This window comes from Danio rerio, chromosome 23, assembly GCF_049306965.1.
Source record: "Danio rerio strain Tuebingen ecotype United States chromosome 23, GRCz12tu, whole genome shotgun sequence".
NCBI lineage: Eukaryota > Metazoa > Chordata > Actinopteri > Cypriniformes > Danionidae > Danio > Danio rerio.
This window is the reverse complement of record NC_133198.1, coordinates 33,694,966-33,706,649: the sequence shown is the minus strand read 5'-3', so window position 1 is coordinate 33,706,649 and position 11,684 is coordinate 33,694,966. Positions and strand designations below refer to the sequence as shown.

Below are 11,684 nucleotides of genomic sequence, written 5' to 3'. Positions count from 1 at the left end.
CTTTTTTCAAATTTTTATTTAATATTTTTCTATAACATATATATTTGGGTGTACTAGTTTTTGGACCATTATCATAAGTTATTTTGTTAGATAAGCTCCAAGGCTTCAATACTCATTAATTTAATATTAATATATATATATATTTATATATATATATATATATATATATATATATATATATATATATATATATATATATATATATATATATATATATATATACATACACACACACACAAATATAATATTGTATAGCTTCCTATTAAAAATATGAATTTAAAAGATATATGCAATTATAGAGGCTGAGCACTGTATGCATGTATGTGTGTGTGTGTGTGTGTGTGTGTGTGTGTGTAATTGTAAAATGTCTAATGGTATTTTATAATATTATAATGTTAATAATATCTAATAAAACTTTATAGCAGTGTTTACTTTGTGACAACTTAACCCTTAAGGTGAAGGACTTATCAACACCTAGCCTGCTCTCTTCTCCAAAATAAGGGTGAAATGCATGAGTTTATAAACTAATATTAAACAGAAAATAAAGTGCTTTACTGATAGTCATTCACCTGTGTAAAAGGCTGTCGACTCTTCCTGGCTTTGGTTTATCCAATCCTTATCAAGACCAGAGATTGTCGTTTGTTTGTTTGAGAATATATCACTAATAATGTAGTGCAGCAGGACCATGTGCTCCATGGCCCACATATTTCCTCTGTTTGTGTGCGTGACGTCACAGAGTCAGCTGGCCAATGTTTACATCCAGCGCTGCTCTGCGTGAACGTTTATGAGGAGAAACCGAGACAGAGAAATAACGGGAGATAGTTAACCGACTAGACAGCGTTCACAGACCGTAACCAGGGTGTTGTTTTGGGGGTGCCAGACAATTCGGCTCGGTCGAGTGTGAAGTCGTCGGGGTGTTTCCCGTGACGGGTTTCTCCCCAAAAACACATCCATCCCCACATTTCTTCCGTCTTTGTCTTCATTTCAGACTACTTTTCGCAGGTAAGCCTATTATATGACTGGTGTTCGCTACGTGTAGTGTCATTTTGTCGTTATATTAGAACGATCAAGTCTTTGTTAGAGCTGTGGTGTCGCGTGTAGAATGAACGCGTGATTAAATATGAAGGGTTTGATGTGTGTTGTTTTATGATTAAGTGAATTTGAGAAACTACCCGGATGTTTATCAAAAATACTGCACAATATATGCGATTGTTGACGAATGGCGCAGCTGCATTTGAGCGCGCGGTGATTGGTGGACCATCCTTCACATCTGCAGTTTCTACACAGCGTCTCTGGGGAAGCTTCAACTTTCTGCAGCGAAGCCCAGCGCCACCATCCGTCAACTGGAGAAAATTAGGTTTTAGGCCCATATGAAAATATGTACTCAGTGTTTGGACACTGTGTATGTTTATTTTGAGTGACCGTTGCGTTAGTTAACTAAATTAACCCCATTAACGCTTGATTCCCCCTGAAGGACATCAAAACAAGATGTATCTTGGGGGTCAGCCCTTTAATAGTAAGAAATAGCTTTCTTTAATATTAGCTTTCTTAATTATTCTGCATTTATTCATTAATTTTCTTTTCGGCGTCATCCCTTTATTAATCTGGGGTCGCCACAGGGGAATGAACCGCCAACTTATCCAGCATGTTTTTACGCAGCAGATGCCCCTCCAACCGCAACCCATCTCTAGGAAACATCACACACACTCATACACTACGGACAATTTAGCCTACCCAATTCACTTGTACCGTATGTCTTTGGACTGTGGGGGAAACCGGAGCACGTGGAGGAAACCTTTGCAAACACTGGGAGAACATGCAAACTCCACACAGAAATGCCAACTGACCCAGCCCAGGCTCAAACCAGCGATCTTCTTGCTGTGAGGCGACATGTACTAACTACTACGCCACTGCATCGCCTCGCATCAATCAATTGAAGGAAAAATATTATTCAACAGTCGTAGCCTAAAAAAGAAAAATTAGACACATAATTTGTATAGCTTGAACTTTAGTAACCTCTAAAGTAGTCACTAAAATGTCCCTCCATACACTGAAAATATATACAATTTATTAATATATTAGATGTAATTTATATACATTCATAAACTACCCCCACTCCCAGTGGTTTCAATATGTAGGACTTTCTGTAGTGCTTTGTTGAACATAATAGAATATACACTTGAAGAATGTTTGATACCAGTAACCAGCACTGTTGTCCTTACTGTCATCCAAAGGCACATTGCAGCCACACTCACGTTTGGTCAAAAAAGGATATCAGTTCTGTCTGTGACAAAATCTCTTGCTTTAATGTTGTCCCATTTTTGAGAAACAAATCCACTAATTTACCCACTGCAAGTTTGACTGGACTTTTTGCTCAGTTTTAGTGTTTGTGTGGTTACTGCACTTTCCAGTATGCCAGCAAGGCAGGCAAAAAATACTATGAAAATCAATGGCTGCCAATGAGCTATATGCACACAGACTTTTAATTTCAGCCAACCAGCCTCAGCGCTTCTGGTGAACTGCCTTTACATAATAAAATTGCCACGTTTATGGTCTGATTTCTTTAAAAATAAGCTCTTTACTGCCTGTTAGATATACTATACAAAGTTAGTCTCAGACTGTAAAAGAAGCACTGCATTGAATTACATTTTCTCCGCCATGTCTTTAATATATGATAGTTTGTTTTACCCCAGTATTTTCAATGGACTTTCTGCACTTGCCTGTCGATCCTTACGGCGCTAGGATTTACACCAGGGGTCACCAACCCTGTTCCTGGAGAGCTACCTTCCTGCAGAATTCAGTCCCAACCCTGATCAAACACACCTGAAGCAATTAATAGTACCTAAAGCAGCACTTGATAATTACAAACAGGTGTGTTTGGTCAGGGTTGCAACTGAAATGTGCAGGAAGGTAGCTCTCCAGAAACAGGGTTGGTGACCCCTGGTTTACACAGTCTTTCATCTCGGTTTACGCTTAAACAACTTAATAAATGCTTAAGTCTGTTTAACTGAATGTGTTCTAATTACATTACAACATCAGTGCTGTAAAAGGAACCTTACGAAATTAAAAATAGTCACAATAAGCTTTCACTAGAAGTTTATCATTGGATTAAAAACACTAGCTGTGCACGTACCCCATTTCTATCATTCTTCAAAATACCGTCTTTTGGCAACATTTCAAGATTGATAATAAAAATAACAAAAACACTAAAAGAGTCTTTAGCATCAAAAGAGCACATAAGAAGGATTTTTGGAGGATATTATGACACCAGATTAATGATTAATAAATGCAGCCTCCATGAATAAAATGCATCTTACATAAACTCCCATAAACACTTGAAAACATTCATTTTGTTTTTGGCTCAGTCTTTATTAATCTGGGGTCGCCACAGCGGAATGACTGCCAACTTATCCACCATATGTTTTACTTAGCGGATGCCCTTCAGGCCGCAACCCAACACTGCAAAACACCCATACACTCTTGCATTCACACTCATACACTACAGCCAATTTAGCTTATTCAATTCACCTATAGTGCATGTCTTTGGACTTTTGGACAACATGCAACAATTGTGTGGAACCCAAGATTTGTACAGGGTCTTTCCATCATATTAGTGCTGTCAAAGGTAATATTGAGGGATATTAAATTAAGTTATATTGAGGAATATTGCTGTTTACTCTTCTGTATCAATGTTTTACACTTAAATTTTTCTTGACAACACAGAGTAACACTAGAACTTGCAGCAAAGTGGTTATTGATTGATTCATCTTTTCTTGGATTGGCCAGACTAACAGGAGAGTTTCTTTAGTCATATGAACACTTCCTTACTTGTACTCTTTTATTTTTTTCTTCCCCCAAACAAAAAGCTAAAATGGGGGGCGCAGTCAGTGCTGGAGAGGACAATGATGAGTTGATAGACAACCTGAAAGAGGCCCAGTACATCCGCTCAAATCTGGTAGAGCATGCCTTCAGGGCCATCGATCGTGCGGACTACTATCTGGAAGAGTTTCGTGACAGCGCCTACAAGGATCTGGCCTGGAGACACGGCAACATCCACCTCTCTGCGCCCTGCATCTACTCTGAGGTGATGGAGGCTCTGGATCTGCAGCCGGGCCTGTCCTTTCTCAACCTGGGCAGCGGCACAGGCTACCTCAGCACCATGGTGGGACTTATACTGGGTGAGTCATCAGAGAATGTGAATCCTTTTGAATAACACTTTAAAATGACAGTCTATCAGGGTCTATTAGTTCATTTACAGTTAATTTCAAAATTATTAACCCTCCTATGAACTTTTTTCTTTTTCTTTTTCTTTTTTTTTAACAGAGAAAGCAAATATTTACAGTATGTCTGATATTTTTTCTTCAGGAGAAGGACTTAATTATTTTAATTCGGCTAGAATAAATGCTGTTTTTAATTTTAAAACCATTTTATGTCAACATTGTTAGCCCCCTTAAGCAATATATAAATATATTTTTTTGAATATCTACAGAACAAACCACTGTTACACAATGACTTGCCTAATTAACCTAGCTAAGCCTTTTAATGTTACTTTAAGCTGTATAGAAGTGTCTTGATAAATATCTAGTCAAATATTATTTACAGTCATCATGGCAAAGATAAAATAAATCAGTTATTAGAGATGAAAACTATTATGTTTAGAAATGTGTTGGAAAAAAATCTTCTCTTCGTTAAACAGGAATTGGGGAAAATGTACAGGGGGGCTAATAATTCTGGCTTCAACGATGTACACAGCAAAATCCTCCGAAGAAAATGTACACAGTTCAGAAAGTATTTGGTCCCTCTCTAAAATGAGCAGAAGTTACTCAGCAGCAGAGTTACAGTTAATGAGTCAATGAAGGGATATATTAAATGATAATTGAGCACTGATGACCATCACATGCTGTTAATATGCAGAAACAGAGAAGAGAAACACAAAACGACAACTGACTTCTGTCACAGCCGTAGATGAAATACACTGAAATAATCTCTCAAAATCTCAGCAGAGGATCATTAAGCAACTCCACAAACAGCAGCTTTACAGATTACCAACTTATTTGCCTTTTTTCTGCCAGACTCTACAGAATTCCATATAGTGATATTATTAACAACTAACTAATTGCTAGAGCAATAAATACAACACTTTTTGTGTTTTAAGATGTCACCATTGAGGATAACATTATGCTTCTCAACTATAGTGAGTTTTTTTTCTGCAGTGCAAGCTGGGAACTATAGGATGAATGTTGTATGATTCTCTTAGCAAAAAAAAAAAAAAAAAAAACACTCTGTTGGGATGCACATGCTGATTACTGATGTCTGTGTCTCTAAAGTGATTCAGATGCTCAGTGTGCTCAGTTAAAAGGTTTATAAAACCACAGCTGAGGTCCATTCTCTTGAAAAACACAGAAATTTCTCTCTTATATGATAAACCATATTTTAAACATAATTAGCAAAATTAAACATAATGCGAAGTTCAACTTATCAACAGTAATACAGGACCAGTTAATCTGATCATATCAACTCTATACCTATCATAGCAAGTAAACAAACATTAGAAATCGAGTCAAACTGCCCAAGTAACTCAACCACTTTTTTCCACGATGGTGACATCGAGGGAAAAAATATATATATAAAAAAAATAAAAAATTATATATATATATATATATATATATATATATATATATATATATATATATATATATATATATATACACACACACACACACACACACACACACACACACACATATATATATATATATATATACATACATACATATATATATATATATATATATATATATATATATATATATATATATATATATATATATATATATATATATATATATATATATATATATATATATATATATATATACATACATACATACATATGTATATATACTTTTTGACTTTTTTTGTTGTAAAATTTAAATAACTAAAACAGTTCTCAATAAATCTCATATGGACTTTTGTGGACATCTGTAATAAGTGAAGCTGCTGTTTGAAGTCAGTTGAAGTTTTGTGTTTCTATTCTGTATATCTGCTCATTAATAGCAGGTGATGGTCATCAGTGCTCAATTATCACTTAATTAATCCCTTCATTCACTCATTAACACTAAATCTGCTGTTGAGTAACTTTTACTCAGTTTTGAGAGGGACCAAATACTTTCTGAACTGTGTATTATAAAGGTAATATAAACTGAATTTTACTGTAGGACAGTTATGCAGTTGTTACTGTATTTTAAAGTTGCATTGTGAAAATAACGGTATATTTTACAGTAAAGTTATGTAATACTGTAAATGCATATATTGCAAGATAAATGGTCCAATAAATGTAAAAACAGTATTGCTGTCATTGATTTACAGTAAGTTACTGACAAACTGCTCACAAGTAAGTAATTTATGTCATGCGATCACTCATATTTTTCAGGGCCATTTGGTGTGAATCATGGTGTTGAATTGCATGAAGATGTTATAGAGTATGCGTATCAGAAGCTGGACTTCTTCATCAAGACCAATGATAGTTTTGACAGGTGTTATAACATTTAACTGTTGTGCTTCAATTTTCTAATTAAATGGAGCACTGAAAAAGTGAAATGTGACACTACGTACCTTTCTGGCTTAGGTTTGATTTCTGCGAGCCCTCCTTCGTGGTGGGCAACTGTCTGGAGATTGCGCCAGAAAGCAGACAGTATGACAGGGTTTACTGTGGCGCAGGAGTCCAGAGGGAACACGAAGACTACATGAAGAAGCTGCTTAAGATTGGAGGAATCCTAGTACTGCCACTGGAAGAAAAGGTAAAGAAAATGAACACACAAAAAAAGAATGATACAGTGCATCCAGTTATAGGTAATGCAGGATTTGCTTATGTCTGTGCGTTTCTTATTTGTTCAAGCTTACTAAAATTACTCGGACAGGATATAACACATGGGAAACGAGAAAGATAATCGCTGTATCCTTCGCACCACTTGTGCTCCCAAAACACAGGGAAAATGGCAAACCCAGAGCAGTCTCTCTACGTGAGTAAAACATAAATCATGAATATTCGATATTCAATTTGGTTGGATTTTTTTTGTATCTTAGTATAATTTTTCTTAAAATAAATCAATTAAATAAGCATTATCCATGGAAAATATTGTAAAGATAAATTTTGATATGAATCCGGCTTTGTATTTATTGAATCTTAATGCGAACAGTCTGTTTAAAAAATGCATTAGTTATTTACTGTCTTTGTATATTTAGATTAAAAAAACAAGTATTTTCCAACTTTTGGCATCACAGGCTCCATCTTTCAAAATGTGGATATCACAAATTGCTACATGGCTATCATTAGAAAAACTCACATATGACAAAAAAAAAAAAACTAACAGATTTTGGTCAATTTGGTCTCCCCTTTGGGAATACAAAAAAGAGCTCTGTTTAATTAACACAGGATCCTTGTTATTTATTTACAGTTTTTGTTTAATCTCCACTTAAACACGGTTCTAAAATGGCCTGATTGTACTTTTATCTATTTATTTGTCATTTTTTATATTCATTTATTTGTTATTTTCCATTTTTAAGACTATGCACACTAATATTTAGTGAATGTGGGCATACAATACATGAAATAAAAATTAAGCAATGTCGTATTTTAATCATTTGTTATTGCCCTAAATGGCCTGATTGTATTTTTAGCTATTTATTTGTCATTTTTTATATTAATTTATTTGTTAGTATCCATTTTTAAAACTATGCACACTAATATTTAGTAAATGTGGGCATACATGAAATTAAAAATAAGCAATGTTTTATTTTAATCATTTGGTTTTGTTACAGTCAATATTTATAATATAGGCAGTGTGTTCAGGGTTTGTTGAGGAGAGTTATATATAAATGTATAAATGCCATTCAAGCTTGGCATAAAATTAGCAATACCACTTTTGTTTGACAGTTTTATTGGCATAATACAAAAAGTGCAAAATGAATTAAAAGGAAGTATTAAGTGTAATAAATTGATCAAAACCAAAAACTTTTAGTAGCAAAATAAAATGCTGTTGATATGTCTCTATTGATAACTTTGTTTCCACAAAATGGCTCTGCCATGATAAAATTACAATTTTAAATACATTAAGATTTAAATTAGACATATTTTTTGATATTTTTTAACTATAATGATATATCATATTTCAATCCTACTGTATTTTTGATCAAATAAATGTATTTTGCTCAAGAGATGTATTGTAATAAAGAAACTAAATACATTTTACCAATAAATCTTACTCCCTCCAAACATATATATATATATATATATATATATATATATATATATATATATATATATATATATATATATATATATATATATAGAGAGAGAGAGAGAGAGAGAGAGAGTATATACAGTATATATATATAGACATATATACAGTTAGTCATAATTATTAGCCCCCTTGTAAATTTTCCCCCAATTTTAATGGAAAGTGGATTTTAACCCATTTATAAACATAATAGTTTTAATAACTCATTTCTAATAACTGTTTCCATTTATCGTTGTCATGATGACAGTTAATGTTTTTTTAAGATACTAGTATTCACTGCAATTTAAAGGCTTAACTAGGCAAGTTAGGATAATTAGGCAAGTCATTGTATAATGGTGGTTTGTTCTGTAGACTATCGAAGAAGAACTATTTGCTTGAAAGGGCTAATTATTTTGTCCTTAAAATGGTATTTAAAAAATTAAAAACTGCTTTTATTGTAGCCAAAATAAGACTTTCTCCAGAAGAAAAAATATTATTATAGAAAATACTGTGAGAAACTTCTTGCTCTGTTAATCATTGTTTGTGATCTATTCAAAAAAAAAATAATTCATAGCATGGCTGATAATTGTGACGTCAACTGTATATATTTTTTGTTCAGCTGCCATGTTCGAGGTGCGGAGTCTTCAAGATTTGTCCCGCATCAACATCCGTCACATTCTAAAGAAATACGGATCCGGATCCTTGCCACAACCTCGGAGAACTGGTCTAAAGCGAAGAAGTCATCGCTCTCAGAAACGCGAGCACCGCGACACCCCTCTCCTGACCAACAGTTATCTGTTCATGAGCCGCTTGATTCCAGGACCAATGGACAACAACAACAACCAGTCCTCCACAGACAATGAGGATGAAGATGAAGACCTCCGGAGGGTCTGTGAACTAGAGGAGAAAGAAGAAAACGAGAGGAGGAAAGAGGGCAGCGTTTTGGTGATGGACACCCCAGTAAACCTCCTAAGGGAGAGGATCCTCGGTCTGCCTTTGCCAGAGCCTCTTAAGATGTATCTCCTCTACTACAGAGAGAAGTAAACCTCCTTTTCCAAATCGATAGCCTACTCACAGCCAACACTGTCATGGTTCTTTAGTCAACCACTTTCACTTTATCATGGTCACTTTTTCTTATTGCGCTACTTTTTTGTAATGCCAAGTTGAGATGCATCGTTTCATTGATCTGATGTGAAAACATGGTTCCACCAAGTCACAGTCTAGAATGCTAATCCATTACCCATGGGATCAACAGACTGATTGAAAACTCAATCTTAGTTGTGTATTATTTGTGGTGGGATAAAAAAAAAAAAAGAATTGGCTGATAATTTGCTAAATTATAAATGCAATGTATTCTCACTTGTTTTGTGTGTTATTATATACAGTCTAGTTTCAGTTATTGGATTTACTAAGAGAAAATCTGAATATTCTTGTCTAATCGTGTGCTGGATTACTCTTATATTGTGTGAAAATACAAAGACACGTTTAAAGATGTCAGTTGTCTATCCAAATTTGTGTCGTGAAATTTCAGGATGAAAGACTTTAATAGGTTAACAGATGTTTTGCCAATGAAAAAACAAAACAAAACAGAGAACTCTTTTGCTTGTGCCGTTGTTTTCAGGGCTTTAAGATTTGCTCTTAAATAGCCTAGCAGTGGTCACCAAACTTGTTCCTGGAGGTCCGGTGTCCTGCAGATTTTAGCTCTAACCCTAATCAAACCCACAAGCTAATCAAGATCTTGCTGGGTATACTTGAAACATCCAGGCAGGTGTGTTGAGGCAAGTTGGAGCTAAACCCTGCAGGGACACCGGCCCTCCAGGACTGAGATTGGTGAATTTGGCCTATAGGGATTCTGAATTCAGGCTCTGGTGTGCACTTTGTAATGTTGAACGCAATAATAAATTAACTGATACCTTTTATTTTTTTTTAACATGTTCCAATATTATGACCAAAATTTCACCTTCAGAATCCGTTTGTATTTTTAAATCTCTGGGAAAATGTTAAGTAGAGCTGCTTATTAACTGTAAAGTATCACTATTGAAAGTGTACATGTGGCAGCTGCTTCAGTTTAATCAGGTGCCAAAGGGTTAACCCTTATGTGCTGTTGGGGGTGTTTTAATCCACTCTGGGGTGATTTTGAGGCTTAATTTGGTCACAACTTTTTTCTGTGTTTCAGCTTGCAGAATAAGTTTTGGTGACAAATCTTATTTTGACACATATTTTGGGAAAATGCTTTGAAATAAAAACTCAATACACTCTGAGAAAATTTACTACTCTTTTGTTATGTTATAGACCCGTTTCCACTGAGGGGTACAGTATGATTTCCACTGCCTAAAGGGTTGCAAGGGTAAATACTTGTGTATGAAAGTTCATTACTAACATAATTTGATTATAACTGCAGATCAATGACAGGGCGAAACAGGCTACCCTGACGTCTGCTATTACATAATAAACAAATAAATGCAACATATTAACACATACAGACCCTTACAGTTTCCAATATGTTACCAATTACAGAAAAACTACACACACCATACATTTAGTCCTTATTTGGGTTCAAAAACAACCCACAACATATAACCTATTGTCAGTGCAAACCTCTCATCTGCATCTTTTATCTTCTCCAGCACATCTAACCTCGTTAGAAAGTCATTCCGAGTTCATAATGGACCAAAATGTGATGATAATAGTTAAACAGGTCAATTTGTTTTTTTTTAAGTGGCTGAAAAAAAACATTCGTTCTTTTGTTTTTCAGGCTTCTCTATTTTTCGTGCTTCACTCTTAGCTTTTCAGCCATTTCCACTGTCAAAAGGTACCACAAAGCGAACCATACCTAGCAAAACCAAAGGGTACAAAAAGGCAAAGCTAGATGCACAGCTAAACGCTATCGGTTTAAAGAGATACATCACTCGCACATACACAAGCAGGAGAGGGGAAAACAAATGAAAATAAATACACAGCCGAAACATTACATCGTAATACTATATGCATATATAAACAAGCCATGGTTGACCCAAGCTCAAACAAACCTCGTCATTGTTTCGATGAACATCCACAAAGAAAACAACAAAATCTGCTGTGTTCTGTTTTTGTTTTACGAGTCTGTCTAAAAGTGCGACCGGTTTCACTTTCTCCAGAGAGCGAGTGAGCAAACATACGCGCATCTATATTTGAAATAACAAACTTCTTGAGCTGATGATAATAACGTGCACGTGATTATTGAAGTGCTTCTGACATTTTGAGAATCCCTAAAAAACAAAGGAGCAAATGATTCTTTTAGCAACCAAAAACATAAACAACCTGCCATGTTTAACTATTATCCTCACATTTTAGACTATTATGCACTCAGAATGACGGTCTAACAAGAGGTTACATGTGCTGCTGAAGATACAGATGAGAGGTTAG

The 11,684-nt window shown here is 35.0% G+C and overlaps 1 protein-coding gene across 2 annotated transcripts; it reads left to right on the top strand.

Moving 5' to 3' along the window:
- Positions 1-725: 725 nt before the first annotated feature.
- On the top strand, positions 726-10,545 carry pcmtd2a (protein-L-isoaspartate (D-aspartate) O-methyltransferase domain containing 2a). Of its 2 annotated transcripts, XR_012398346.1 has the most exons (7): positions 733-1,002; positions 3,867-4,178; positions 6,434-6,536; positions 6,629-6,800; positions 6,899-7,022; positions 8,899-9,932; positions 10,082-10,545. XR_012398346.1 is itself a non-coding variant. In NM_001039921.2 (6 exons), exons 2-6 carry the CDS (start codon positions 3,872-3,874, stop codon positions 9,321-9,323), a joined length of 1,131 nt encoding a protein of 376 aa, NP_001035010.1. In that variant the 5' UTR covers positions 726-1,002; positions 3,867-3,871; the 3' UTR covers positions 9,324-9,349. The 2 variants fall into 2 exon arrangements, 1 of the variants encoding a protein (NP_001035010.1); NM_001039921.2 differs by lacking the exon at positions 10,082-10,545 and having other exon boundaries at positions 726-1,002; positions 8,899-9,349.
- The last annotated feature ends 1,139 nt before the right edge of the window (positions 10,546-11,684 follow it).